At 37.6% G+C, this 17543-nt stretch overlaps 1 protein-coding gene across 1 annotated transcript in view; it reads right to left on the bottom strand.

Moving 5' to 3' along the window:
- LOC132852556 (connector enhancer of kinase suppressor of ras 3-like) overlaps positions 1–17334 on the bottom strand; it is a 46487-nt gene extending 29153 nt beyond the window's left edge. Inside the window, exons 1-2 of the mRNA XM_060879813.1 lie at positions 17080–17334; positions 4019–4182 (exon numbers count right to left, since the gene is read on the bottom strand). Coding sequence (XP_060735796.1) covers positions 4019–4182; positions 17080–17131 — 216 coding nt within the window. The 5' untranslated portion in view covers positions 17132–17334. The remainder of the gene's footprint in view (positions 1–4018; positions 4183–17079) is intronic.
- Positions 17335–17543: the final 209 nt, after the last annotated feature.

Below are 17543 nucleotides of genomic sequence, written 5' to 3'. Positions count from 1 at the left end.
AGGCAAAGTATAAATCAGGCTTAACTTGTTAGACTTTGAATTGAGCATTAAAAAACCTGCCAATGTTACAAGAAAAAAAAAAAAAAAAAACAAAAAAAAAAAACATGGATGAGCATGTTACAAATTACATAAGCACAGGTACCTTAACGCAGTTTAACCCATTTGTGTGAAATTCATTATATGCATACAAAATTGCATGTAACTCATTTTTTGGGGAAAAGATGAAAACCAACATCTTTAGTATTTATATTTTCATACTAATAATTTTTTGAACTCTGAAGGAATTCCATCCATCCAACCATTGTCTGTAATGCTCATTCTACAAGTTCATGGGGTGCATGGAGCCTATCCCAAGAGACTCAGGGCACAAGGCAGGTACCAACCCATTGCAGGTTATTATCACACACACACACACGGTCCTTGGACTGGGGGAGTAAACCAGAATACCCTCGAAGCACATGCAAACTCCACACACACAGGGCGGAGGTGGGAATTGAACTCCAACCACAGATGTACAATGCAAATTAATTCTTCTGTTCAATCTCCGAGTGATCAATCCTACACACTAAATAGAATTAGTTGTAGTTCTCGGAGTTTTTCAGTTTTCACATTTGTGTGATATTGCAGTGAGAGAACTCAGTGACATGCTACTTTGACATCTGTGGAACATGACAAACAACATACTAAATGCCGGTAGGTTAATTTATCCAGAGGGTTTATTTTCCTGAGGACATTTTCCCGTTTTTGTTGCATTTTGTTCCAAACTAGGGTGGGGCATCGTCATAAAAATGACTATTTTTCACGGCATCATTTGAATAATAACAATGATATCACCCAGAAAAAGTAAAAAGACACAAAGCGCCTTACCCATGTGTGTTTGTGTTAACATTTCCAGATTGTGCTAGATGATGTCAAGTACACCAACACTTAAAATTCATTGCAGCTGGCACGCACTGTTACATTCCACTTTTACACTTTATTTTACACTCGATTTAATTTGACAACATCCTTATTAGACAGCAAGATAACTCACATTTAATTAGCTAAACCAGCAAACTAGCAAAACTGCTTTGCACAAGCCAACCCACAGTGTAACTGGTTTTCCTCTCAAACACTGTATACAATCCGCTGTACAGTACAGGAAGCATCTCAGAATGTACAGGCATTACACACCACCTTCAAAATAATTCAAAATAACATTGACATTCAAAATAAAGCTTCACAACAACATGCTAGCAGTAACACAGAGCAATTGGTATGATGCCTTTTTGATTTAAATAAAGTATCACAAACCTACATGGACAGAACTGCTTAATTCAATTTTCAGATGTTACGGCCTATTAGGAGTTATTTGGTAGTTAGACTATTCCTGATTGTGGAATTTAAATCCTACAAAACACTTTCTAGATACAACCCCTGGCAAAAAGTATGGAATCACCCCTCTCAGAAGATGTTCATTCAAATGTTTAATTGTGTAGAAAAAAAACACAAAGCACATATATGCCACAAAACAATTACCACTCAACAATCCAAACTTCTGGCTGTATAAAACACTTAAAAAAAACAAAGAAAGATAACTATAGTCAAATATAGCTGCAAGCAGCGATACCGGGGTCAAGCCGATCAGATGCGCTCAGAACACGTCGCTGATGAACCATACCAAGTTTCGTAGCGATATGGCATTGCATTAGTAAAATACTGAACTTAACTTGAAAATTCAAAATGGCCGTCTGAAAACCGTTTGGTATCGTTTGACTCAGCATGCCTCAAGGAGTCTAACATCACCTCCTTCATGAATTTAGACTCAAGTTTGCAGAAGTTATAAGCGAAAATAGCTGTTTTTAAAATCAAAGTGGCGGACAGGAAGTAGGTTTCACTATGATATTTTTGGGATCGTCGGACTCAGCCTGAGCCACAACAAAAAGTCTGTGTGTGTCTGTGAGTGTGAGTGTGTGTGTCTCTGTGGTGCTGGTCATTTGCACCAAGCCTCACAAGTTCCCCTGAAAGCAGAAACAGAGCTCCGTGACGCTGTGGATTTACAGGAAGACTGATGAGAGTAGAGGACACACTGAAGAGCGCTCACCACAAGGAGAAAATAAAGTGACAGCTCAGGCGCTGTGTGTTCAAGTGTTTACCATGAACAGACAGACAGAGCGAGAGAGAGAGAGACAGACAGACAGATGCCCATTGTACCTATATAAATATATAACGTGATTGTATATGTGTGAGTGTGTCTGTGTAAATGTGTGAGTAAGTGTGTGTTCCTCGTATGTGAAAACATACTTGGCAATAAAGACCTTTCTGATTCTGATGTTGCAAGAATTTTGCCTCTAGGCCTTACGAGTCAGCACAAAATTGGGTTTTTGGACTGTTGGTGGCGCTAGAGGGTTTGAGCTAGACACACCAAAGTTGCTATAGTAACTTCGAAGAAGAAGAAGAAGACGACGAAGACGGAGACGAAGACTAACGATAACAATAGGTGTCTACGCCCCTTCGGGGCTTGACCCCTAATTACAACTGTTTTTACAGATCAAACAGAGGAAAAAAATATGGAATCACACAAATCTGAGGAAAATTATATGGAATCACCATGCACTTTGTATTTGTAAAACAAACACCTGTATCTGATTACAACTGCTAATTAGTCTGCAGTTAAAAAAGAGTGCTTGCATACATTAGTGATGTGTTGAACCAAGATGATTGACATAACACATGGCTCCAACACGAGAGATGTCAATTGAAACAAAGGAGAGGATTATCAAACTTCTCGAAGAAGGTAAATCTTCATGGAATGTTGGAAAAGATGTTGGTTGTTTCCAGTCAGCTGTGTCTAAAATCTGGACCAAGTACAAATCAAATGGACATCAAAGCGCCAAGACAGAAAACTTAAAGCAATATGCCTTGAAAACAGAAAATGCACAACAAAACAAATGGGCAGAAAGTCTAGTCAATGTCTGTGACCGGACTGTAAGAAATCGCCTAAAAGAAATGGGATTTACATACAGAAAAGCCAAACGAAAACCATCATTAACATCTAAACAGAAAAAAACAAGGTTTCAGTGGGCTAAAGAAAGACAATCTTGGACTGTGGATGACTGGATGAAAGTTATATTCAGTGATAAATTACAAATCTGCATTGGGCAGGGTGATGATGCTGGAACTTTTGTTTGTTGCCGTTCCAATGAAATTTATAAAAGACAACTGCCTGAAGAAAACATGCAAATTTCCACAATCATTAATGATATGAGGTTGTATGTCAGGTAAATGTATGGGAGAGATGACAGTCATTACATCTTCTATAAAAGTTTATGTTGAGATTTTGGACACTTTTCTTATTCCATCAATGGAAAGGATGTTTGGTGATGGTAGCATCATTTTTCAGGATGATAATGCACCGTGCCATAGGGCAAAATCTGTGAAAACATTCCTACAGGAAAGACATATAATGTCAAGGCCTGCAAATAGTCCGGACCTCAATCCAATTGAAAATCTGTGGTGGAAATTAAAGAAAATGGTCCACGACAAGGCTCCAACCTGCAAAGCTGATCTGGCAACTGCAATAAGAAAGCTGGAGACAGATTGATGAAGTATACTGTTTGTCATTAGTTAAATCCATGCCTCAGAGAATTCAAGCTGTTATAAAAGCCAGAGGTGGTGCAACAAAGTACTAGTAGTGTTTTTATTTGGTGATTCCATATAATTCTCCTCAGATGTGTGATTCCATATTTTTTTCCTCTGTTTGATCTGTAAAAAACAGTTGTAATTGACTATAGTTATCTTTTTTTTTTTTTTTTAAGTGTTTTATACAGCCAGAAGTTTGGATTGTTGAGTGATAATTGTTTTGTGGCATACATGTGCTTGTGTTTTTTTTCTACACAATTAAACATTTGAATGAACATCTTCTGAGAGGGGTGATTCCATACTTTTTGCCAGGGGTCGTAATACCCAAAAGCATTTATGAGCAATAAGGACCATAGTAAATATGAGAGCTTATTACATCCATTTCTCTTGTACTCACCAGAGCACATAGCAGGTCCACCGCTTCCAGAATCAGCTCCTGGTGACCAATACGAGCCAGCCCAAGCTCTTCCAGATCCTGGTGTGAGATCTTCAGCAGCTGCTCTCCACTGATCTTCTCCCTCTCAAAGTTGGCAACATATTGCTGGAGACTGTCATCAAGACCTTTACAATGTAGAATAAGATAAAACAGCATGAATGAAACCTGGGCATTTAAGATACAGAGCAGACAGAGAGAGAAACAGACACATCATGCCGGTAGAGATCCCTTTTTTGTCATTCTGATGTTTGATGATATTACCTGCAGCTCTTTACATGTTTGTGCAGGAATACATCATTGGCTGAATAGAGTGTAAATAGAGAATAAAGTGTATTAGTTGTACAGGTGTTCCTAATATAGGTGCACACACACACGCATTCTCTTTCCCTTACTGTGCTTAAAAGAGTAGCAGACTGCTGTTTTCTCTAGAAGCATGAATTCCACTGTTTGCTCTGATGTCACTCAGTAATAACAGGTGTGAGATGGAGCTCCCTGATAAAGCCTTTCTAAACACCACACAGCTTCCAACTGCCGGTCTGTGTGTGTGTGTGTGTACATGGGCTGATTAAACAATATGTAACTCTAATTAATATAAAACAGTCAACTGCACTTAACATTACTGTATTAGAGTCAACTGTAAATGTTATGATGCACGCTTTAATCCTAAAAGACAACAGACTACAGCTATATAGGTTACCATGGGTTCCTTTTTTATAAAATTTGACATTAAAAATTAGGGAACTTTAATATAATAATTACACACCTGAGGAAGTTCAACAGTTTCACTCTTAATACCTTGCAACACAAGTTTGGATGATGCCTTCACAGAATGTAAAAGAACATGCTCAATGAAACCGAGCTGTTTAACTTGCACAGGAACTTGCATTCACTCCCAAACCCAATTGGCTGCCTGTGCAACAACACACTCCTACGCCAAACGACATACACAACACACTTAGTGAGCCATTCCACCAGTGTGTCAGTGAAGGATGGCTCAATGGGGTAATGGAGGAGGGGGTTTGCCCAAGTCAAAGGCAGTAAAGAGAGGGCCAGCTGCAGAGCACTGGCCACATGCCCCGCTAGTGCTCAATGGCCTGTCAGCCCAGACACAACAACACAGCTCATCATTCAACACCACATCCATCTCAGTCCAGCTTTTTACATGCAACACAAAGCACCTTCCTAACCTCCATATATGGGAAAGCTTCAGTTATTAATGCATGTACATTGGCCCTTGCAATGAGATGATGTTAATTTGATATTTTGTTTTTCATTTGTTTTAAAAGTTTCGATTATCAAGTTAATTTTTAGAACATTAAAAAGTATGTATAATTATTAAAGAAAAGTAAAACTGAAACAGAACTGTGATAGTTTCAGCTTCAATCCGTTTAGAGCTAAACTTTTGAGTTAAACCTCACTCGTGTAAGATGCATTTTATTTTAAAAGTTCAGTCACAAGAGTGAGAGAGCAGCCTGAGGTGAATGAACAGAGACCAGAACAAACCACCTTACTGACTACCACAAGCTGTGCAAACTGGAAGGCACTGAACAGAAAGAGGAAAGTGTCTCCTTTAAGAATCAGATACTGCTAAAAAAGTATTTCCTGGAGAGCGATGATGAGAGGAATAGTAGACAGAGAGGTGGTGGAATGTGCTCAAGTGATTACAGGGCCTGATCCAGTGCTTTATGAGGAGTTTTCCATCATTACAGTGAGATGATGCATCACAACACTAGAATTAATGGCTCTCACACGGCTCGCTAATGAAAGCCCTTCACTGATGCTCAATTGACTCTGCATTTTTTGGCACTGGCCTGAGAGACAAAAATCTTCTTAAAAAAAATTCAACTTTGATCACAGTAAAGAAAATCAGGACTCCTACTAAAAAGATTCATTCACCATTATATAATCTGGAATTGGGGATCAGTTTCTTACTGGAACATTTTCAAGATCTGGAGATCAAATATCAAACCTTCCCACCTGCTTGTTGAACCAGGCAGAAAAAAAACCCCAACAGAATCACTGTGTGAATTAGGTGAGAATAATAGGTAGGTTAGCTCCTTTGGTGAAAACACTTATGAAACGATGAAGCTCCCACCATAAACTCACTGAGTGTGAATGTATGTGTGTGTGTGTGTGTGTGTGTGTGTGTGAGTGAGAGAGAGATTTATTGTGAGAACACAATAAAGACAGATAGAATGTCCATATAGTGTCAAGTGGACAAAAGAGACAAGTGAAACATCTTCAAAAAAGGAAGCAGACAGAAGCATTTCACCGCAGTTTTCCAGGTAAGTAATAAAAACAACTCGAGGCACTGTTGTAGGTAAATAATCAAGGACAGGGTGGTGTGATGCTGTTATCACCACAGACTTGATTATTTCCTCATAACAAAATTCCCTCAAGTATTTATCCCTCTTATACCATGGACATTTGCTAATGCCAACATTATATATTAATTAAAAACCAGTATGTTGGTCAATCTATTAACTGATAATTACATTTACTGTAGTTTAGCCTCCACAAGACTTTTTTTACTTAATCCCTTAAATAATAAAAGCTATCACCAGCCTCCATTTTCTCTCTTAATGATCTCTTGATGATCCTGCCATGACAGACTCTTTCATTATAAAAACCACTCTCTCTATTTTCACAACATATTAATATGTTGTAATTGCACATTGCTATTAAAACAAACTGTCTCATGGCAAAATAAAATTAATTGAACTGTAAACTCTACACTCTTTAGTGCACGATATAGTGTGACCTTAACATCTGTTCCAACAGGAAGCAGCACAAATCTCTCACTACCACTACCCCCAACCGACCCTTGTACTATCTGGAATTGACACCCTCTAGCCCTCTTCTTTCTGCTGGAGTCCCTTCTTGTAGCCGGGCTCTCAACCGTAGACAAGCCCTGTGAAAAAGGAAGAGCAGGCTTTGGTTCTCAGAGATTTGATTACACAAGAAAGAAAGCCTTCCACCTCTCACAGAATGAACAGCATCCCAGTGGGAGAATGAACCATTCTGACCTCCCTTCTCTCTCACTCACTCACTCACACACACACACACAACTGTCTATAGCCTCCATGGGAGAGAAGTGGAAAACACATTGTGTACAATAGTGGCTGCCACTGTTTCTTTCTTTTTAGACTTTGGGGCAAACCTGTGAGGATTGCAAGAATGTCTATTGTTCTCCAGAGATGCCCTGTTGTGGAAATTCCACCTTTCTACAATGGCATTCCCTTGGTACACAAAAAGCCCTGTAAAGGCTGTACTGGCAAGAAAAAAACTCTAAAAGAAAAACCATTTCAAAAGAGTTAAGCTTTAAACCCCAATGCATGATTTCACAAATTAAAAACAAAACCCTTGTACAAGTAGAGTACAGTTACATAAGAACAACCCAGTCAGCTGATAAATGGTTTAATCCCTTCAATAAGTAGTTATGAACACGTTAATTAATTTCAGTAATTTATAATTACTTTCATTTTTAAATGACTAGCAATCCACACACATGATAATTAAGTCAAGAACCTGTTGCTCACTGTATGTGCAAACCAAAGCAGTGGTACTCGAAATAGTCTTAAGCAAATGATCAGTTGAGGAATTATACCACCTCAATGTGGCAGTGCTATAGGCTGAAAGACAGACACGACTGATGGCCTAAAGGTGCTCAGTCTGACCCACATGTTGCCTTGACATGTGACATATGCTGAAGGGGGAGGAGATGTTAGTGAGCAAAAAGCACCACAGGGAAAAGAAACTGATCTGACAGGTTTGCTACAGCTCACATGCAACTTTTCCATCAGGCATGAAAGGATTAAGTGGGGGAAAGGAAAGATTAACCATGGGCCAATAAGCTTAGCCATGGAGATACAGATCAGTTTTACACTATTATATTATTATGCATACATCTACACTGTGTTTTAAGTTAACTGATAAGATTTTCTTGCCAAGCAGACACTAATTCATAAATATTTTACAAAAATATACTAATATGATAGTGGGGAAAGTCCATGCTTCTTTCAAAGACTAGACAGAATATCTTAAGTCATGAGGTCTGCACACTGAACTTGCTTAAACAAACACTCTTCACTCACTACAGAGCTTTAGCGCAGAAAACTAGCCAAAAAATCTACTCACTGGAGACTGAGCGTTTGACATTTTTACAGCCAACAAAACTATAATAAGACTCTCTCACTATTGATAAGTTCAAGCAATGCAGTAAACACAGGATCATTACAGATGTGTAATCAGAAGCGGTTTGGAAATCAGGCACTCCCCAACTGACCTCTCTGACTCTCGTCTGTGCCACATCCCCAAAAGGCAAAACCACAATTACAGAGAAGTCTGAAACACTGAGGTGGGGATACCTAACTTGTACCACACTAGTTTTAGCCCTGTGTTTACATACAACTTATAGAAAATGGTAGAAACACTTTTCTCATGCATAAGGAATGCAGATTTCCCCCAAACAATCAAAGGCCTTAATAGGAAGAAGAAGAAAAATACCCTCTCTAACCTCAAACCCAAACCCAAAGTCTGATCTGGAATGTATGATGGAACAAACACAAATATACAAATCAAATTGGAGAAAACTTTTGACTACTTGTAATAATACTTGTAAAAATATATGTAAATCAGCTGTCAAATAACCGCTAAAGCAGAATAAATGTTTTTAATCTTCTCTAATGTTTTATGCTTTTTGGCAGCATTAGCAATGGAAACCTGTTTTTCAGGAACTAATAAGTTATCATCTTATGAGAATAACTTCTCATAAGGAGTTTGCTGCAAAATATATAAAACAAAACAATGTAATTTAAACATCTTGTTGGTTTTGCCATTGAGAAAAAACTCTTCCTCCTCTTATTTTGCAGGACATCATAATTAATTACATATTGGGAGTTTGCAGCATGTAGTGTGGTTTAAGATGCAGTGATGGTGGTTATTACTGGTGCATATTAAAGCTTCATACCTTTGGCTTAACATACTGCAGTGCATACTGACAGAATATGATAAACATAAGACAGAAGGAGTCATATGGCATAAGAGATGCAGATAAAATCTGAAAAGGAAGGCAGATGGACACTTCAAAATGGCAGAAATGGAGAGAGGCATTCATAAATGAGGCATAATTAAAGAGTAAAAGGGAAAAAAAGGCACGAATTAGAAATCTAAAGAAGCAATTGGGAGACGTAAAATATTCCACTTTCTCATAAAGCCGAGATTTTAAACATCTGGAGCAAAAATGAATAAATGGGAGCTGAAGTCATGATAAAATAAGTTATAAAGTAGACATGCTTGAAGCCACAGCACTGAAGACAACTCTCTTGTTGGTTCTATAAGATAAAAAAAATAAATAAATCCAGCTCATACATCAAGATGAAAGACTATGATGAGTCATTTGCATGTTTTTCCAAATCATGCAGTAAATATTGTGCTTGGGCACAATTCCATGGGAAAGTGAGCCCCTGGCGAAGCTTTGATATCTTAATGTAGGGACTAAACACAGGTGTAATAACTAACAGTGCTGATAGTGCATGTTTTGGGGGCTGGCTAACTGGATAGTTGATTAGAAAACAAAACAACTGTCTAGTTTAAGTGAATGTGTGCCATGATAGCCTGAGATTCCTGTTCTGACAGGAGTGGAGCCTGATGTGATCATCTGCTGCTGTAGCTCATCCACTTAAAGGGCTGATGTTTTGTGCTTTTCTGTTCAACACGCTTGTAAAGAGTGACTATTAGGGTTACTAGACTTATCAACTGTCTGCTCATTCTGATCTGATTTCCCCTCATCTCATTTTTTTGCTTTTCACACCATTTTGAAGAAGATCAGATTAGCAGCACATCCAGAACATCCAGCAGCCATGCCTTGAAGTCACAAAGATCACACTAAGCTCTTGGTCTGTATCTGCTTGGTTTTATGCATTATGCTGCCACATAATTTACATGAATGCAAAAAAAACGATACAGATGATTCTAAGGTGGTACAATTTTTTGACTGTTGTTTAAAGACCACCTAATGTATTAATTTATTTATTTATTAATTTAATTAATTAGAGGGGCACGGTGGCTTAGTGGTTAGCACGTTCGCCTCACACCGAACCGATCATGTTCTCCCCATGCCTTGGGGGTTTCCTCCGGGTACTCCGGTTTCCTCCCCCGGTCCAAAGATATGCATGGTAGGTTGATTGGCATCTCTGGAAAATTGTCCATAGTGTGCGATTGCGTGAGTGAATGAGAGTGTGTGTGTGCCCTGCGACGGGTTGGCACTCCGTCCAGGGTGTATCCTGCCTTGATGCCCAATGACAGCCTGAGATAGGCACAGGCTCCCCGTGACCCGAGGTAGTTCAGATAAGCGGTAGAAGATGAATGAATTTAATTAATTAATTTATTTTTACATAGTGTTCATTCTATTGGGCTGCATTTTGTCCTCCAGATCTTGAATCCTTTAGCTCTAACTTACCTTTTCAGTTCAATTAAATGCAATTAAATTGCATTTGTACAGCACTTTTAACAATGGACATTGTCACAAAGTGGCTTTACTGAACATAGAAACTCAGGATACAGAATTACATTTAATTCCTAATGTGCAAACCAGAGGTAGTGTTAGTATGGAAAAACTGTTCACTAATAGAGACATGAGAACAAAACTTTGGAAATTAGTCCTAAGCCATCGTAGCAAACCTTTTTTTATATTAATATTTGTCTTTTATTAATAAGTCAAGAGTAATTTTGTTTTTTATTCATTCTGTTTTATTTTACTCTATGCCATTTCCTTTAAGGGATTCTTTATAAATTTATCTCAACAGAGAAGACGGAAGCTCCATTCTGTCAGGTGCATAAAACAGGAAAATTTACCATAATTTAAGTATAAAGTATAGATACTGTATCAAAACAATTTGGCCAATTAGATAATTCACTATTAGTTAATTCACGCTCTCTCCTAGGATCCTTACACGTTTTAATATTGCGTACAGCTCACTGCATGAAGAAGGTTTGTGGTGTCATTTTTTAAATTGGTGTCATTAAAATGTGAAAAATCAACAGAATGGTAAACTAAACTATATAAGGAATAATGAATGAAGAAAAGCTGAAATGCAGCAAGGCAACAATGTTCTCTTCCATTACATGACATGTTACTGTGTCCCAGTACATATTTCGTTGTTACACACTCAAAAGGTATGAAATTATTCTGCACAAAATGTACATACTTTTAGTGCATGATATAAACAGGTGAATTGGGGTGAAGCAAGTGTTAAAATCTGATCATACATGTATAAAGGAACACCCTGTACCAATTAGCAACAAGCCTCATCCTGAATGCAGACATTAATAGAGCCGCTTATTCAATAATGTTGAGCCTTGTCATTATTTATGCTGATGACAAAACTACAGCACACACAGAGTGTCCTTTTGCTTAAAGTAGACAGAGTTTGTACAGTGGCAACCAGTGAAAGGATTTCCCCTCAGTGCTCTGGTGTGGTGTGGTTAAGACTGTTTTGTAAGCGCACGTGCGACGCCACCCTTTCTCTGTTTACCTACGTGCAGGTGCTGGTTGAGAGAATTACTCAACAACCTTTACAGAACAAAGTCTTTACTTATTGTTTGTTGCGATGAAAAGCCAGATCACAAACACGTATTTAGAACTTGGTCTTGTTTTTATGTGCAGGTTTTCAGGGTTTCATTGGGATGCTGGACATCTTTTGGATTGAGTTGTCCTCTTAGATGTTATTCCAAATTACAAGAATTAGCTAAAGTCCAAAAATCTACCAACCTGCTTCTGATGAAATGGTAGCAAATGGAAGGAAAACCCCAAACTGATGGTCAGTAAATTACCCAGATTTTTATTTATTTGAGAACTATGTGCAACTTTCCACTCACCATCATCAGCTTAGTAGAACATCAGCTGGGAAACTGACGATGAATCATCACAGTGTTATTGTTTACTACCTGCTGTAAAACATTATTCTAGTAAGAATGTGATGCTAAGATAATAGTTAATTGCTGTGCCACAGGAAATTCCCATCTCTACTAGGTGTTTTACATGTTTTATGCCAACTGCCTTAAGTCTTTTATGGATAAGAGACTTAAATACTACTACTACTACTACTAATATGTATTAACAAAGATGCAGGGAGAAACACTACTAGGCATGAGACACAGTGTAAAAAAGCATCAAATCAGATTACATGGCTAAATGAAAAAATAATCAGAGAGCAACTTGTAGAAAGCACAGGCAAGTCTCAACATGTTCCAGACATAAATTTCCCACTTGCACGAGTTACGGAGACAAAGAGAGAGCAACCTTTAGTAATACAAAATTAAGAGGCATTTCCTTAACAAAACTACAGCCAAATCCCTTTGGAATGAAATAACAAAAGCTTGAGGAGATTTATTTATATTATATTATATAGCACACACACCAGTGGTTATTTGGCCTTTAATTTTAAATATGGACTAAAAAGCCACAAGTGGCATGGAACAAAGGACAAGGACATAAAAGGCTATTTGTAGCACTTTTCTTTCTTGATTCATTGAGGGTTTGGCCTAGCTGCGGTATACATTCCTGTCTTAGTGGTTGTTTAAACATAGAGAAGTATGCCTGCATGTCCCCCAGTGGACACAGGAAAGCCTTCTCTTCTATATCACAGAGGCATCATGTGTTTTATAGACTTGTGTGAATGCTTGCCAAAAGCATTCTGCATATTACAACAACAACACAGGTTAACACTATAAATGTGAATTACAACAGCCAGGGGAAAAAAAAAATTCCCACGTTATCATCAGATAAGATCAGATAACTAAGGCATGCAGAAAATATGCTGGAGAATTCTGACTAGCTGTTTTGTATAAATCCAAAGCTATCAGGTTTTGCTTATACTACTTGTAATGTCTATAAATCCTTTACGTTTTTTTTTTGTTTGTTTTTTTTTTAACAGCTGTGATCAAATGACCTGGCATTGCTCTAATGTGCTGTGCAAATAATTAGAGAAGGGTCAAGACGTTCTGACATGATAATGAAATTATCCGAAATGAAATGTTTGTTTTTTTTTAATCTACAACAAACATCACTTAATTAACCCATGAAGTGCATATTTAACAGAACAAAAGCACATGCTGTATTTTATTAATAGAATGCCACAGGTTAGGTAGTGATTGTAGAATGTAGTTTTGTGCTTGATGAGGCTCTGCATCTCTCCTTATTGCCATATATTTGTGTACAAATTGAGCGTTCTACTTTTCTAATGGATTACCTGTCAGCAACAATGTGGTCCTCAGAGTTAAGTATGAAGAAGGATTTTATAAGAAGCCAGTGACTTTAGTTCATGAGGGTGCTAACACTGGCTTTGCTAAGATCAGATAATCTTGCAGCTTTGTACTTGGATATTCAGGTTTGAATACAAAGCCAACAACTTCACTTCACCATGGCACACACAAGGTGACCCTTTATCATGTCTGGTCTCTGTGGGAAACAGAGCTTGGATTCATGCAAATGTCAACGGACTCAGTGTTTCACTGGAAAGCTGCTGTGTTTTAGCTAAGCTTAAGGCAGAGTATGTAAAACTAAGGTTTTAAACTGACAGACAAAAGCAATTATTCAAGATCTGATGACTGTAATATATACACCATATACAGTAAATACCATAAGCCAGCCATCATATATCACATGACTAAAACACTGAGCGAGACTCCTGTGTTTATAACGACACAGCTGTATTTCTAAGAATTACTGCATGTATACAATTGAAACTCAGTCCCTAAAACAATCAAACCGTATGGACAGCTGATATCAACTAATTCACTTACACAAAGGCAAAGTGGAAATTCTTGACATCTCTCCAGGTTTCTAGAAAAGTCTGCTTTAAATTTATAAGATCCTCTTATAGAGGATCCACATGGTAATTTCATAGTTGAAGAGTCACAAATATTGTGTCAAGATGTCTCTTTAAACAGGAACAATCAAAGAGCTATGTTTTCAAAGTAAATTTTGATCCGAATGAATTAATTCTAAATAAAGTATCTATACAGACCCTTAACCCTGCTGAAAACATTTTTCAAAGGGTTCACATGTTAATCACATATAACCCTAACTAAACACTTTAGTACGACAGGAACATGTTTGTCCTCTGACAATAACAGATATGTACATGTATGTATATGTGTAGGCATTTCCCTGTTTAGCCAGAACTTATACTATAGCTTGCTAATGTTAGGCCACTACACTGTGTATGCTATGCAGCATTTAGCATTACACAGAATATGCACAATACACATTTTTGGGCTGCATCCCAAAAAGCTTACTACCCTACGACATTAGAGGTTAGTAAAAAGTTTGGGAATTTCAGGATTTAATAATCTTAGGAATACTATTTTTAATATACATCATGATGTTTGGGATACAGAGTTGTCGGGTTGAGTTATAATCTGTTATTATCTGATTTCAAAATCTAACATCCAGCAGCTCTAACAGGTTTTAAATGGTTAGTCCTGTTACAGCATACAAGTTTGCTTTTCAAGCAGAAGGGAAGGGCAGAATGTTGTTCAGAACCATTCTGTTATTTGCTTCCTGTCAGGACCAGTTTTTTTTAATATTAGAAATACATACAGTAATAGTCGGGGTATATAATGACACAAATTCACATGTTGTACATTTTGTATGCAAGAAATGTGGAGATTTAATCAGATGTTTTAATCAAACAATCAATTTTAATTGATGCTCGACTGCATTTTTAGCATATTATTAGTATGTGTATAAACTTTGCTATTGATTACCAACACTATTTAACCAACAGAAAACCCATTGTTCCTACCTAAAATTATCTAAAAATATTGTCATTGTAAATGGTAATTTGTAGTCTATTTTACTAAATGAAGAAAACTAAATGTGTATGAGTGACAAAGAATGTTGTTCATTCAAGTCATTCCAGATGGACTTCCTTAAAATACCTTACATTGTTAAACATTGACTCCTCATACTTTCAGTTAAATGAGTCATGCCTTTAGACATTACCTTTTCACACATTTAGACATGAAGAACTTATGATAAAATAACAAACTTTATGCATGAACTGACAGGGTTATACCATCTCTTGCACATACAAACAAATCTGGGAAATATGTTTCTCATTAAGAGTCTCTGATTAAAGATATCAAATCTTGACTCTTTAGGGGTGGGCATTCAGAGGGTTTCACATAAATGGGTGATTAATCTCTCTAAATGCAGTTTTGACCCAAATCCTCGAGCTAACTGATTGTCTAGAGAGCAAAACCTTTGATAAAACTTCAGCTATGCTAGCCGAAACCATCAGGCAACTAAACCAGTCTCATGAGTCACAAAGTGCGAATTATAACCTGCATTGTTCTCAAGCTTGACCTCCAGATGCAGTTCACTGGAACAGCAGCCATTAAACTGTGCCAGGTCCTTAAAAATAAACCATGAATTTCCCATGACCCAACAATACTTCTATGGCATGGCATTTGGCTGGAAATAATACTGGACAAACCCAGACCTATAAACAGGCTAAATATTTTATAGGCTAAGAGCCAGGGTTATACAAGTCATCACTGCAACACAAAGAGCAAAAGGTAACAATCATATAAAGAATGCACTTTCATTACATTCCTGGGCTAACAGTGAAAGATAAAGCTACTGTTTCTCACTTAAGTTTGAAAACCTAATAATTACACATGATGATATGATATTCGTACTTCCGTTCTGGTGTAACTCACTCAGCAGTACGTTTATGGTAGAGAGCTATGGATGTTTGAAATCCCACAGACTGGCATGAAAGGCTGTCTCACAGTTTATTTGGTAGTTGGAGTAATGGGTAAAAAAAATCAATTCAGTTTTCAGTAGAATAGTACAAATTGTAATAAGAAACAACTGATGTGTTGAAGCATAAAATCCAGTGTCACATGCAAAAAAACAACAACAATTTATCCTGCATTAATTGATGTTTTCTGTAAACTGCCTTTAGTAGAACTTTGTAGAACTGAACAATGCATAAACAAATATGATACATTATCAAAAGACAAAACCATTTATCAAGAGACTAGATTATGCATAGCAGTATTGGATTAATAAGCACTGTTCAACAAGTTTACACATGAAATTATGTATGTTAGCTTTGTAAACTTCAGTAGGCTCCAAGAAGTGCCATGATTTCAGGGGCTGCTATTTGCTTTCTGGGTGAAGCAAATGTCTGTTAACGAAAACCGTTTGGCAAAGACATTTCGGTTAGGTTTGGAGTAATTCAGTTACTCATTTCAGCAAATGTGTTTATTCACAGGAATCTACGCAAACAGGTTTGAACACAATTCAAACAAAGCTGAGACTCTCATGGGCCAAATCAGGGTGTGAATTATTAAACCAGTAAACGGTAAGATGTATTTCTGCAGTATCAAACAGCCCTATATGTGATGAGTTGACACTGGTTTATGTTTTTTTTTTAACGCTTGTTAGCTTAGCCATGTAAACAAAGCGCTACCTTAACAACACACCTGCACAATCAACTGCCATTAAAAGCCTTCTCCACTACCACAAAAGCCTTACAGATGAGCTCTCTGTCAAACTCCTAGTCCAAAACAATAACAATACTACAGTCAAGTACCTAGTCACTGTGTCAGGTTCATATCCACTGTAGTATTTTGGTAAACGCTCATGACTGTCGTGCTCATGTTAAATCAGCAGAAACACAAACACTCTTAAGGCTCAAATGGTTCTTAAGGGTTCATGAAAGATTATACAGGAAAAAATATATAGGGATTGTAAAACGACAGATGTTAAAAAAAAAAGGTGAATTTTATATTAATTGTCAAACATTAACTTTCAATAGTGCTTGTAAATTGTTGCTCGCTTCAGCAGCCGGCTGGTGCTGAATGACACGCGCGAGCCGCCGAGTTTCTATGAAACTGAATGTAAACAAAAGCGGCGCACGAGTTAAAGAAAGATTGTATAAATATGACGTGACAAAACAGTAACAGTGAAACAAATATATCTTTAAATGTTCGACCGATTTACTCACCTCTCATCCACTCCACTACTTGTTTAGGTGTCCACTTGGTTATCGGTTCCATGGTTTCTTACTTAAACTACCAGGCAACAGAAGTTTGAACTAAACGCCGACTGCAGCAGCCACAGTTTAAAATTCTCACCGAGCACTGTATTCATGCTTCCATCCTTCTACGTTGAAGTTGAAAAATATTCCACTTTAAAACGATCACTGGTGTTTTCACTCAGTGAAAATGAACGCATCTGAACGACCGAGGTCAGAAGAATCGCTCCAGAAAAGCAGTGAAAGATTAAATGACAGAGAGCCGTCCAATCAGCAGCGAGACAGGCAGGCGGGGGAGGGGCTTTAGCGCACACACACACGCGCTCGAGCATACACACACACACACACACACGTTAGTCAGAACCTAATTAGTAAATGAATTATCTTCTACAGTTTAACAAAACCCCAACATCAATTTCACTATTCAAACATTG

Source organism: Tachysurus vachellii, chromosome 10 (assembly GCF_030014155.1).
Source record: "Tachysurus vachellii isolate PV-2020 chromosome 10, HZAU_Pvac_v1, whole genome shotgun sequence".
Lineage (NCBI taxonomy): Eukaryota > Metazoa > Chordata > Actinopteri > Siluriformes > Bagridae > Tachysurus > Tachysurus vachellii.
The sequence above is the reverse complement of the archived record's forward strand: the minus strand, read 5'-3'. Positions and strand labels throughout refer to the sequence as shown.